Source organism: Seriola lalandi, unplaced genomic scaffold (genome assembly GCF_002814215.2).
Source record: "Seriola lalandi dorsalis isolate HSWRI2012SDOR001 ecotype SW California unplaced genomic scaffold, Sedor1 jcf7180002054522, whole genome shotgun sequence".
In the NCBI taxonomy this organism is placed as follows: domain Eukaryota; kingdom Metazoa; phylum Chordata; class Actinopteri; order Carangiformes; family Carangidae; genus Seriola; species Seriola lalandi.
Genome location: NW_019525075.1, coordinates 690,430 through 703,734, shown reverse-complemented (window position 1 = coordinate 703,734; position 13,305 = coordinate 690,430). Strand labels below are relative to the sequence as shown.

The following is a 13,305-nucleotide window of genomic DNA, read 5'->3' as shown; positions in this document are numbered from 1 at the left end:
AAAATGTTAAATATTAGTATATGTGACAATGCTACTGATGTTTTCCTCTTCTTTATCTAAATATAGTTGAACAGCGGAAAAAACAGATGAACAAAGATAAATAAACATATATTATTTGAACCAACCTCCATACACACATAAATACACACACGCAGACATTAATATTATGTGATTTGTTTATCTTTCTTTATACACAGTGATTGTTGCCAATCAAAGTGTTTCCACTCGGACACCAAACCGAGACGTACCAGAGTAGAGCGGTGTTGCAGTCAGACCGGTCCGGGTAGATAAGTGGGTCAAAGGTCCAACAGACAGGGGAGACAGCAGCGCACTGACACCTCTCACAGAAACACCGACCAGGTGAGCTGGTATTTCTCGCCTTGGTGTTTTTTATTTATCTTGTCGGCGTGTCTCGGTTTTCTCTCGGTGTCGGTTTCATTGTGTTTCTCTTCAGCAGAACGGAAAGTAAAAATGTCCCAACAACCGATCAGCCCGCTGAAGAACTTCTTCGCTGGAGGCTTTGGAGGGGTCTGCCTCGTCTTCGCCGGACATCCACTCGACACCATTAAAGTAATTTCTGTGTCTCACTTACACACTGCATTTCATTTAGGAAACGGGCAGCAGAGAAAGACATGTTCCTGGTTGTGGTCGGACTCAGACTGTGTGGATGTAACTTACTGCTGCAGTTAGTGTGTTCAGTTTTACTGCAGAGTGTCAGGGTGTCAGCTCAGGCTGCTGCAGCCCTTTCACCTACATAGGGTCTATTTAATGACTCAGCTCAGTGCTGCTGTTAAAGCCGAGATCTCACCTGAATGCAGCACAGCTGTCATCAGGCTGTCATCGCATTAGACCTACAGTATTTAGCTCTGTGCTCCTGAATAGATTCTCAGAGAGTAAAGTCTCATAAATCAGCCTATATATTTGTAAATATTATGGCATTGCGGATGCAGCGCTGTGCAAAGGTTTAAGGTGCTAAAAGTAAAGTGTGGATGTGTTAAATTATAATGCCACGAATTGTTATTTATTCATGAGTTAACTTGATACAGAAAAAACCTAAATCAAATAATTGTGTGAGGCCACACTTTGCCTTCAAAACAGCACCAGTTCTCCCAGGTGCACATTTTTCTTCAAGGTGCTTGGCTTTGACTTCGGCTGCGTCAGTGTCTTCTGTCTCTTCACGTAATCCCATGACGTTGAGATCAGGTGGTCAGACCAACTGTTGCAGGACTTCTTGTTCTTCTTGTTGCTGAAGTTGGTTCTTTATGACTTATGATTGTGGCACCGATCAGACATCTCCCTGATGGTACTGCGTTATGGATAAGAATCTGAGTTAGCTCTACGAGTAGTGAGAAATGAACGAGGACAGGCAGCAGGGTGTAAAAGTGCAGATGCACCCACTAACAAAAGTAACATCAGCATAACAAATAAGAAAGTAATGTTTCTGAAATTTCTCCAAATACCCTTTTCTTCCTTTAAATAAAACAAAATTATTGAAAATAAATTTAAAAAACACTGACATTATTTTACACTGCAAAAATGGGATGACTAACTTTGATTTCAGTTGGACTTTAAATGCCATGCTCTGTTCATTTTGTGGTCACAGTGATTTAAACCTGCATTAACTAATATTTCTTTTGGCCATGTAGGAGCAGAGACATAAGCTGTAAACACAACACTGACACATTATCATCTTAGTCACAGTTATTACGGCAAACAAGTTAGCAAACAGTTGCCTATTTACATATCCAACAGACACAGAGCAACATTAGCATTTATTTGAAGTTGTGTTTCTGGCCACGTTTCAAAGAAAAATCCAATGTTTACTTCCTAAATATTTGGACGAATTCTAACTCGACCAGAGGGTGACGGGTGAGGTGCAGGTCAGGGCAGTCAAGTTCTCACCCTTCAAACTGTGAAAACTATTTCTTGTGAGGTCCAAAACTCTTGCCACATCTATGCTGTATTCTTTATGTGTGACCATCTTCTTTTTCTCTCAGGTGCGTTTACAAACTCAGCCAAAGCCCAAACCTGGAGAGAGCCTTGTATATGCTGGAACCATTGACTGTTTCAAAAAGACCTTAGCCAAAGAGGTGAGGATGCGTGTTGCTTTAACCTCAAGGATGAACTGTTGACCAAAGTTTCTTCTCTCCCTCGTGCTGATGTTTCCTTGTCGTCGTCTTCTTCTCTTGCAGGGTGTGAAGGGGCTTTATAAAGGCATGGCAGCCCCGATCATTGGAGTCACACCCATGTTTGCCGTCTGTTTTTTTGGATTCGGACTAGGCAAGAAACTACAACAGAGAACTCCTGATGATATCCTTACGTAGGTGATTGCTCTGCCTGAGGCGGCTGTATTTTGTGGCAGACTCTTCCAAACACTCAGTGGGGGATAATTTGTACGTGAATCAGCCTCTTTCCCTCGTCTCCTGCAGGTATCCACAGCTGTTTGCTGCAGGGATGTTGTCTGGTGTGTTCACCACGGCCATCATGGCTCCTGGAGAACGAATCAAATGCCTCCTACAGGTCAGAGGATTTTTAATGTGTTTGTTCAGATAAACAGGATCTAATCAGTGACCCTTGTGCTACTGACAAAATACATTTCCTATGCCAAAATAGAGCTGGTATTTCATCGGGCTCTTCCTTTGTTGCTTCAAATTCTGGAAATATTGTTATTTGTGAGAAAAGAGTGTGGAATTGTTTGTTTGTTTGTTTATTTTACAGATCCAGGCAGCATCTGGAGAGGTTAAGTATGCTGGACCCATGGACTGTGTCAAACAGCTGTACCGAGAGTCTGGGATCAGAGGAATCTACAAAGGCACCGCCCTGACTCTCATGAGAGGTGGTTCTTTACTCTGATAGATCCGGACTCTGAGCAAACATCACAACTTGTTTAAAGTGTGTGTGTGTGTGTGTGTGTGTGTGTGTGTGTGTGTATATATATATATATATATTATATATTTGCACGAAAACAGTGTAGGTTTTGTCCTAATATTAGCATAATTTATCATCCTTCAATGTACAGTGTAATTTATGTGTCACTATCATCCTACTTCAACTTGCTGCTGCTGTTTCTTTTTCCTTGATGCAGTTTGTCTTCATCATTTTGTCATAATTTCTCCCCTCGACATATTTCTTAACGTTCCAGTTACTCACACATGTTGCTACAGTGAAAACACACACAGTACATTTAGAGCTCTGCTACTTTTCTGCTGTCTGCAGGACTGCTAGTTGATGTGTGATCTAATATGATCTTCTTTTATAAATGTGAATGTGTGTAATTTGAATTAAGTTACATCTGAGCTTAGCCATGAGGTGTTGTCATTATTCTGTCTAGGTTGTTATCATAGTGTCTGTGTAAATGTGTCTGCTTCAACTTACAATAACCACTTGTATATAATGTGAGAAAAAGTACAGTATAACTGTGTAATAATTGTCAATTATCCATTCAATTATTTATCTAATAAATGTAAATATATATGTATATTATTGCGTTTGTGTTGGAATATTTTGCATCTGAATTGACTCCTTTTTGTTTTGTAACTCAGATGTTCCAGCGAGTGGGATGTACTTCATGTCCTATGAGTGGTTGAAGAAGCTCCTCACACCTGCAGGAAAAAGGTGTGTATTTGTTTTTCCCCTCAGTATTTACAACTGTCTGCTTTAAAAAGACCCGAGCAGTCGAGCCTGTTGTCTTTTCTCTGCAGCCCCAACGAGCTCAGTGTTCCCAGCGTGCTGTTTGCTGGAGGAATGGCTGGAATCTTTAACTGGGCGGTCGCAATTCCACCCGACGTTCTCAAGTCTCGTTTCCAGACAGGTTTGCTTTTAGATCCGATCAAATATTTATTTTGTTTTCTCTCACCAAGCTTGAAAAAACTCAGATCGTGCTTGAAATTTTTAGGTCTACTATTACAGAGGAGAGTTAATAGTTCAGTCTGCGTCCTGTCGACTAAACACAGTGTGATTTCATGCCATCGATGCAGTTGTTGGATTTTTTTTTTCTTTATAGTTCCTGAGATTACATTACATAAGTTCAGTCAGAACTGGACTGGTTTTTACAGCTTTCTGTATTTTCAGTTTTTAAAATGATCTTAAATTCGATTCATTGTGGTAAGATGTGGTAATATGTGATGTAGGAGAGTGAAATCGTTTGTGAGAAGTTCAGTATTTAGTGTCTATGAAGATTCTCCATTATAGTCGTAGGCAATAGGATTTCCAGAGGAACTAAGTCACTGGAAACTGGAATTATTGGTGGGATTGATTTTTGTTAAAGATGCCTCTTGGATGAGTAATGAAATGTCTTCAAGAATAAAAAAAAAAAGTTCGACTTACTTTACTTACTTTGTACTTTTTCTTACACAGGCAGACTCTGACTGTTAAAATGTGTGTTTGACTGACTCTTGTAATGTGTCTTTCCCTCAGCTCCTGAGGGAAAATATCCCAACGGTTTTCGGGATGTTTTGCGGGAGCTGATCAGAGAGGAGGGCGTGGGCTCGCTGTACAAAGGCTTTAATGCTGTCATGCTCAGAGCTTTCCCTGCAAACGCAGTGAGTACACTTCTCTTATTCTTCAGTTCTGTGACATTGTGAAGGGCTCATGTGAGCTGTAAGGTCCATTTAGACAGTGAGCATGAGGATGATGGGGAGAATATAGAGGATAAATAAAAGTAAAAATTGAAAACATATAGTAAGTAATTAAGTTAACATGTTAAAGTGTAAGACCAAGAGCAAAACCAAAGCATGAAACATTTGAACACACCAAAAGGCCACAATTTTTTTTCCCTCTTTCAAACCAGAACAAATTTAGATTAATGTAGGAGGAATCAAAGAAGAGAAGTGACTGGAAATGCACCATGCAGCAAAGGTCACTGAACTCTGTTGCGACTGGCTGTTGCGATTACATGGAAAGCTTAAACCACCAGGACGCTCCTAAAGATGATATCAGTTAACACCAATAATCTGATAATATAAACTAAAAGCTAACCCCACTGCTGCAGGTGAAAGTTACATATGAAGCAGCTCAATGAAAAGGGATCATCAAAAAGAAACCTACAGAAAATACATAAATATAAAATATGGGCACTATAATAATGTATGTGGCTCTGTTGTGATGAAATAATACTTATTGTAAATTTTTTCACAGACAACAGAAAAAGTTATTTATTCCATCACTGTTACAAACAAACTAACTTTGTTTTCTTGACTCTTGTTTTCAGGCTTGTTTCTTAGGATTTGAGCTCGCAATGAAGTTCCTGAACTGGTTAGCACCAAACCTGTGATGAAGGCTCAGCGTCGCCTCATATGTGAATCCCAGGAAGACGGCTGTGTAACATAACAATGGAGAGATTAGCAGTGCGCACACACGCGGAATCAAACAATAAGAAGAGGTTTTAATAATTTTCCAATAATGTACTTGATTATCTTTGAAACTTTGTTTTCCTGTAGAGCATGCGCATCAGACCTGCTGAGGGTTCAGAGCTGTTGTGATGACTCTGTGCCAGTTCCAATACACAAACACCTACACACACACACACACACACACAGACAGGCAGTCGAATGTTCTCACTCCTTCTTGTTTTACTTGTTTTTGATTTATTTTAAAATTCTGTTATTTTTTTTATATAAGAAAAGGAGTAAACTGAACATGTTGTGCCTTACCTTTTGTTACCTGCGTGCAAGTGTACATATCAGGGAAAAGGTGCACTGTGTCGTACCGTGTGCAGTCTCTCAGCAATACACGCCTTTCAGACTGTCCATTGCATCCTGCACGGTCACACACCACTCAGTGACCACTGATACTAACTTCACTTTCTGTTTGTTTAATGTGAAATTATGAGAGTAGTCATCATGAGATTCAGTGAACTGTATTTGAATGTTGACATGTAAAGAAATAAAGAGCAGAATCCATATTTAGAAATGAGATGGTGTCGCACATTTTTGTAAATTCTCTCCGTAGTTGCGTTTACTAAAAAACAATATACAAAAAATCTCTTAGCCATAAAACAAAGAAGCCTTGACTGTCTCTGTCTATTAAAACAACAAAGTAGAGGATAATAATAAAATTGAGTAATAATAGATTATACAAAAGCAAATAAGTACAACGAATTTAAAAGTGAAAATACATGATACAATAAAATATACACAGAACTTAAGAGGAACCACTTATTCTTTCCATAATAAATATTTTGTAAATAATATCAGTTCAGTCCTCAACTGAAGGTATTTCTGCCTAATGGCCTTTTTACCTGCAGCGTTTACTGCAGCGTTTACAGTGGTAAGTATTCATACCCCTTCAACTTTTCCACATTTTGTCACGTTACAACCACAAACGTAAATGTGATTTATTGGGATTTTATGTGATAGACCAACACAAAGTGGTGCATAATTGTGAAGTGGAAGGAAAATGATAGATGATTTTCAAATTTTTTTACAAATAGAAAACTGAAAAGTGTGGTGTGCAAAAGTATTCAGCCCCCCTTTACTCTGATACCCCCTAAATAAAATCCATTGCAACCAATTGCCTTCAGAAGTCCCCTAATTAGTTAATCGAGTCCACCTGTGTGTAATCTAATCTCAGTATAAATACAGCTGTTCTGTGAAGGCCTCAGAGGTTTGTTGGAGAACATTAGTGAACAAACAGCATCATGAAGCCCAAGGAACAAACCAGACAGGTCAGGGATAAAGTTGTGGAGAAGTTTAAAGCAGGGTTAGGTTATAAAAAAATATTCCAAGCTTTGAACATCTCACAGAGCAATGTTCAATCCATCATCCGAAAAATGGAAAGAGTATGGCACAACTGCAAACCTGCCAAGACATGGCCGTCCACCTAAACTGACAGGCCGGGCAAGGAGAGCATTGATCAGAGAAGCAGCCAAGAGGCCCATGGTAACTCTGGAGGAGCTGCAGAGATCCACAGCTCAGGTGGGAGAATCTGTCCACAGGACATCTATTAGTCGTGCACCTCAACAAATCAGGCCTTTATGGAAGAGTGGCAAGAAGAAAGCCATTGTTGAAACAAAGCCATAAGAAGTCCTGTTTGCAGTTTACAACAAGCCATGTGGGGGACACAGCAAACATGTGGAGGAAGGTGCTCTGGTCAGATGAGACCAAAATTTAAGTTTTTGGCCTAAATGCAAAACGCTATGTGTGGCGGAAAACTAACACTGCACATCACCCTGAACACACCATCCCCACCGTGAAACATGGTGGTGGCAGCATCGTGCTGTGGGGATGCTTTTCTTCAGCAGGGACAGGGAAGCTGGTCAGAGTTGATGGGAAGATGGATGGAGCCAAATACAGGGCAATCTTGGAAGAAACCCTGTTAGAGTCTGCAAAAGACTTGAGATCCGGGGCAGAGGTTCACCTTCCAGCGGGACAACGACCCTAAACATACAGTCAGAGCTACAGTGGAATGGTTTAGATCAAAGCATATTCATGTGTTAGACTGGCCCAGTCAAAGTCCAGACGTAAATCCAACTGACGATCTCTGGCAAGACTTGAAAATTGCTGTTCACAGACACTCTCCATCCAATCTGACTGAGCTTGAGCTATTTTGCAAAGAAGAATGGGCAAAAATTTCAGTCTCTAGATTTGCCAAGCTGGTAGAAACATACCCCAAAAGACTTGCAGCTGTAATTGCAGCGAAAGGTTGTTCTACAAAGTATTGACTCAGGTGGGCTGAATACTTTTGCACGCCACATTTTTCAGTTTTTTATTTGTAAAAAAAAAAAAAAAAAAAAAAAAAATTGAAAATCATGTATCATTTTCCTTCCACTTCACAATTATGTGCCACTTTGTGTTAGTCTATCACATAAAATCCCAATGAAATACATTTTTGTTTGTGGTTGTAAAATGTGGAAAAGTTCAAGGGGTATGAATACTTTTGCAAGCCACTGTAATATCTGAAATTTAACATTTTCCCCAAATTAAACAGGATTTCTATCTAGGGTGTGTTTTATAAAACTTTATGAACATCTTTCCAAGTTCAAATAAATGATAATGATTTGTTTGGGATGTCCCAAAGCAGCTGAAGGATTAATATAGTGCGTCTTTGAACAGGTGTAATTTCCTGTTGAAACCCGCATTTAAGTCACGTTCCCTTTCCTATGTCAGATCAGACGGATGAGTTTCTTTTTGTTTCTTTTAGACTCCTATGCAGTTTAAGAGTTTGAATTTAACAATGTACAGCTCCATACAAAAGAAATCTTGTGTACTTTTTGATGTGATGGTTCCTGTTTTTGCAGATGTCAACACCAGCCTGACATCCAGTACAAATGATTAACAGTCCTCTCTCTCTCTCTGTGTTGTGTCTTTGCCAAATCAAGTTCTGATGTGTAATCCATCGGACAGCCTTTAATTACAACTGTGAAAAGTCCGGGTCAATACTTTCCGACAGGCTGCGCTAAATAAAGAAATCAATACGCTGCTGAATGACAGTGGGGGAGGAGTGGGTTTGCTCCTGTGATGATGGTCCGGACAGAAGATTGTTTACCAAATCTGCCGGACGTTTAGTGCTGCTGATGCTGAGATTTGATATTCCTGGTATTAATAACTGAGCTCAGTGGAAATGCAGGCCCTCTAGAGGTTATTGGCTCATTGTTAACGATCAAAATTCAACCTCTGACCTCTGAAGCTGAATGATGAGTAATGTCGAGATACCAGCTGGTTTAAAAGAGCTCTTGCAGGGATACACTGTGGAGGTGCTTCGCCGCAGGCCGCCAAACTTGGTTGAATTTGCAGTGCAGCATTTCACACAAGTTCTGGAAAACCAAAGGAATGACCAACGAGCCAAGAAACGCAGCGACAAACCAGCAAGAAAAGGTGTCACCTTTGAAATAAACAAGTCCACAAAGGATGATGAGGAGGAGGAGGAGGAGGAGGAGGAGGAGGATACCATTAGTGAGTATTACTACATTATTGTGTTTGTTTTCTGCTCCAGATGAAAAATTTAACTTTAAGAAATGTCATCTTGTAAATGTTTCAAACCACAAAGCTTCATACTGTCGGAAATGGAGAAATTGTCTGCAGGCTGAGATTTGCAAGTTCACAAAAATTTTGTTTTGATGCAAAGTTTCAAATTACAAGGTCGTAGTCGAGCCGACATCCATGTGAGCAAAAAGTAATTCCCTATGCAAATAAATACCCACATTTTGACATTTTTTGCAGAGAATAATCTGTAGAAATGAGAAGTAACAAAAGTAGGATGACCTTCCTTCAAATCTAGTCAAATATATTCACCATTATCTCTCTCTGCAGAACCCACCACCGGCAAATACAATCGCAGAGTTTCAGGTCAGTAACTGGAACATGATTGTGTAATGAATATCAATTAATGTTGGTACAGTATTTTCATTCGTTTGTCCTGCTCTAGTTTGTGCAGAGGCGTACAACCCTGATGATGATGAGGACGACGATGCAGAGCCTCGGGTTGTGCATCCCAAAACAGACGAGCAGCGTCGCAGACTTCAGGACGCATGCAGAGACATTTTACTGTTTAAAACATTGGAGCAGGTACAACAGATCATTTATTTATTATTATGTTTTTATAAGAAGGATTAAAAAAAAAAAACAATCTCCTTTTGATGATGACTTTTATTCCACTTGATTTTCCTCTTATTAAATCCTATTTAAGTGTCTTTAATATCTTAATGCTTTACATTTGGCACTTTGAATTGCCCTGTTAGTGGAAGGTGTTATACACATAAACTTGACTAATGTCCTCCAGGAGCAGTTCTATGAGGTTTTGGACGCCATGTTCGAGGTGCTGGTCAAACCTCAGGAGCACATCATAGACCAAGGGGACGACGGGGACAATTTCTATGTCATAGAGAAGTGAGTGAAAGATTTCAAATACTTTTTTTTAAAATAATATTTAAACTAGAGTAAGTTGTGCCAGACTGACAATGACCTCTACCGCCCCCCACCCTCCCCCTCCCTCTGTATCTCCCATCATTCCCAGGGGTGTGTATGATATTTTTGTGCAGAAGGACGGAGTCAGTGTTTGTGTTGGAAAATACAACAACAAGGGGAGTTTTGGTGAGCTGGCTCTTATGTACAACACGCCACGAGCTGCCACAATCATTGCAACGGAAGAAGGCGCCCTGTGGGGCCTGGTGAGTCCGACAAAGGGTCATGACCCTCACCGCTGCAAAGCGTCGTGTATTATCTGAGGAGTGTATTAAATATGTTGCCGCATAGATTCTAGTAAAAGCTGAGGTGAAGAAGTCCACTCTAACAGATTAAAATCGAAACGTAGAACTGAAGATGATTAAACACAAAACTTTTTTTTGGTTTCTTTTTTAGGATCGAGCCACATTTCACAGACTGATCGTGAAAAACAACGCGAAAAAAAGGAGGATGTACGAGGCCTTCATCGAGTGTGTTCCTCTTCTGAACTCTCTTGAGGTTTGTATTAGAAACACAACCGCTACACAACAAAACAATTGTTTAATAGATGGACATTCAGTCATCTTATCCTAATGCTTAAGATAATTTCAGATAGATAGATACTTTATTCATCCCCTAGGGGAAATTAATTAATGTAATTAGCTCATTGTTGATGATGATGATGATGATAATAATAATAATAATAATAATAATAATAATAATAATAAAAACAGTGTGTGCAGCAGTGTATTTGTTTTGTCACCATGCTTCATTTTCTTGTCACAAGCTCTCTGAAAGAATGAAGATTGTTGATGTTTTGGGAGCACGAGGATTCAAAGATGGAGATCGCATAATAACACAGGTACAGTGTTGGGACATTTGTTGCTGTATGTTATTTTTTAATATTGGTTTGGTTAGACTTAACGGATGAGGTGTCTCTGCTGCTTTTATGTACCTGCAGGGGGAGAAGGCCCACTGTTTCTACATTGTGGAATCAGGAGAGGTGAAGATCATGATAAAAAGCAAAGTAAGCACAGTGTCAATGTTATAACTGAATCTATTTCAGTTGTCTCTTCAAAATAAATTTTTTTATCTATGAATTTGCTAGTGTTTGCCAAAAGGTGGATGTGATAAATTAGTTTTATTTTGTTTTCTAATCTGGTGTTTGCGGCACTAAATGACTGCAGGACTCACAGGTGCCTCTGTCTGTTACAGACGAAGGCGGGCCAGCAGGATAATACAGAGGTTGAGGTGGCTCGTTGCTCTAGAGGGCAGTATTTTGGGGAACTGGCACTAGTCACCAACAAACCGCGAGCAGCATCTGTTTACGCTGTGGGAGAAACCAAATGCTTAGGTGAGTGTCTGTATGTTTGTGTTTGTTTCGGGAGAAACTAAACATTTACTTTCTGCAGTTCGTTTCCAGGGAAAGATGCTGTAGTTCCGGTTGGGATGTTGAATGTAGGGGGGATGTAGCAGAGACAAACTAACAGTAACTTGAAAAACACACACTGTCAGTGGCTGTTATGTAACTTGCTTGTGCTTGTCAGCGTTCAGACAGATTACTGAATGGATCAACATGGCACAGGCCCAGGGGCCCAAGGGGTCATGGGGCCCTAGAGCTTCCGCCTCAAGTGACTATTACCATTTCTGGTCTGAAAAGTCAATCAAAAGAACCACAAAGAGACATGAAACAACCACAAAGAGATGCAGAGTGACTACGAAGAGAAATAAAGTAACTACAGAGATTCAGAGCGACTAAAAGGAGAAATAAAATTATCCCAGAAATGCAAAACAGCCACAAAGATGGAAATCAACTACTAGAGATGCAAAATGGCTTCAGAGATCTATAATGACCACAAAGAGACAAATCCACAACAGAGGGAGACAAAATGACCACAAAGACACAAAAAGAGAAACAAAACCATCACACAGAGAGAATAAAATGTTTTGTGACTTTTTCAATGGAAGCATCTTCCCTCTGTGTAGAAAAGGTGAGGGGCTTTTATACGTTTGTGCCCTGGGCCCATCGTCTCACAACCCGTCCATGGACCGGGTCAATAGTTGCACTAAGAGGGGGAAACATTTTCTCCTGAATCAAAGTCGACTCGTGTTGATGTTATAATGGTGTTGGAAGTGTTTTCTTGATACAAGGAAGACCACAACTAGAGCTGGGTATCATTTCAAATTTTTTGCCACAAGTGCAGATACGATATAATTTCAGTACAAATGCCAAAACAATATACTTTTCTATGTCTTAGTTTGAAAAAATATAAACATGTTTTTCTGAAAAAAACATTTTCTGTTCATACAACAAAAGAGTGCTACAGTTACATTTTTACAAATGCATACCTCCAAAATATTAAAACGTTAAGATGGTTCCAGGAAGTAGACAGGGACTTCCCTCCAATGATGTGCACAGGCCTCAGATCACAGCAGAGATGGGATTAGGTGGAACAGGAGTTGACAGCATGTAAAAAAAAAATCTGCAGGAGCCACAAGATAGAGTTGACTTAACATTAACCAAAATCCCATGAATGCTTCCATTAGAGAAGTACAGAAATAAAGATGTGGCCATTCCTATTCTTATCTATGAGCTTGAAAAGGCTGAAGTGTGTGACTTCACAAAACAAGATGTCCCACATTGTATGAAGCTGACACACAAGGGGGGTCAAGGCGTGGGTTATACCCACAGATCGTGATTTAAATGTATCCCAAAAATATTTTTTCTCTTTTCAAACTCTTGTTGATGTACCTTTATTGATCCACCATGTGGAAATTCAATATCATAACGGTTTAACCTCATATTGATCCTCTACAACACTTTATGACAATTGTGTGACAGCACACTAATGTGTGCACAAACTTCTTTTCTCCCTATTTAGACTGTTGTTATAGAAACTAAGAAGCCTGAAATGGGCCGATATAATTCTAAATGTCTGTGTTTTTCTTTCAGTAATTGACATCCAGGCCTTTGAGCGTTTGCTGGGTCCCTGTATGGACATTATGAAGAGGAACATCTCCCAGTATGAAGACCAGCTGGTGGCACTGTTTGGCTCCAGTGTAGACTTGAAACACTAGTACACAAAATTCATTACCAGCATTTCAGTATAACATAGTAGAATTGCATGTCCTATATGTCTTATATGCAGTAAAATGTACTGTTTCTGTACAACTCTGCTGCTACGAGGTAAATATGTTGTGAGTAGAATACATCATGTTTCTTATGTGACAATCCTGATAATCACCCAGAGGACATCTATGCAACTCTAATACTCAAATGAAGTCAGACAAACAGGTGAAACTCCAGTTAACCCACTGACAGTCCAGTTCACTGGGAGGGATTCATAACCCATTATACAGTACCTTACCTTCAAATTCTGGACTGGTTGATGATCGCAAGAAAATGTCATAACTTTTTATGAAGCTT

General features: G+C 39.7%; 2 protein-coding genes across 3 annotated transcripts; both read left to right on the top strand.

Moving 5' to 3' along the window:
- The first annotated feature begins 236 nt into the window (after positions 1 to 236).
- On the top strand, positions 237 to 5,913 carry slc25a20 (solute carrier family 25 member 20). Of its 2 annotated transcripts, none has more exons than XM_023414207.2 (10): positions 237 to 360; positions 458 to 570; positions 1,998 to 2,090; positions 2,193 to 2,320; positions 2,430 to 2,520; positions 2,719 to 2,836; positions 3,543 to 3,615; positions 3,702 to 3,811; positions 4,417 to 4,541; positions 5,210 to 5,913. In XM_023414207.2, the coding sequence occupies exons 2-10, from the start codon at positions 472 to 474 to the stop codon at positions 5,270 to 5,272; spliced, it is 900 nt and encodes a 299-aa protein (XP_023269975.1). In that variant the 5' UTR covers positions 237 to 360; positions 458 to 471; the 3' UTR covers positions 5,273 to 5,913. The 2 variants fall into 2 exon arrangements, with proteins under 2 accessions (XP_023269975.1, XP_023269976.1); XM_023414208.2 differs by having other exon boundaries at positions 265 to 360; positions 455 to 570.
- Positions 5,914 to 8,504: 2,591 nt separating this feature from the next.
- On the top strand, positions 8,505 to 12,970 carry prkar2ab (protein kinase, cAMP-dependent, regulatory, type II, alpha, B). Its single transcript, XM_023414230.2, has 10 exons — positions 8,505 to 8,891; positions 9,249 to 9,284; positions 9,364 to 9,503; positions 9,718 to 9,824; positions 9,952 to 10,105; positions 10,296 to 10,397; positions 10,666 to 10,740; positions 10,840 to 10,905; positions 11,094 to 11,232; positions 12,832 to 12,970. The coding sequence occupies exons 1-10, from the start codon at positions 8,630 to 8,632 to the stop codon at positions 12,954 to 12,956; spliced, it is 1,206 nt and encodes a 401-aa protein (XP_023269998.1). The 5' UTR covers positions 8,505 to 8,629; the 3' UTR covers positions 12,957 to 12,970.
- The last annotated feature ends 335 nt before the right edge of the window (positions 12,971 to 13,305 follow it).

Coding starts and splice junctions, on each gene's coding strand:
- slc25a20 (XM_023414207.2), top strand. CDS start 472: ATGTCCCAACAACCGATCAGCCCGCTGAAGAACTTCTTCGCTGGAGGC. Junction 2,091..2,192: donor AAAAGACCTTAGCCAAAGAG/GTGAGGATGCGT, acceptor CTTCTCTTGCAG/GGTGTGAAGGGGCTTTATAA. Junction 3,616..3,701: donor CTCACACCTGCAGGAAAAAG/GTGTGTATTTGT, acceptor TTTTCTCTGCAG/CCCCAACGAGCTCAGTGTTC.
- prkar2ab (XM_023414230.2), top strand. CDS start 8,630: ATGATGAGTAATGTCGAGATACCAGCTGGTTTAAAAGAGCTCTTGCAG. Junction 10,906..11,093: donor AGATCATGATAAAAAGCAAA/GTAAGCACAGTG, acceptor TGTCTGTTACAG/ACGAAGGCGGGCCAGCAGGA. Junction 11,233..12,831: donor GGGAGAAACCAAATGCTTAG/GTGAGTGTCTGT, acceptor TTTTTCTTTCAG/TAATTGACATCCAGGCCTTT.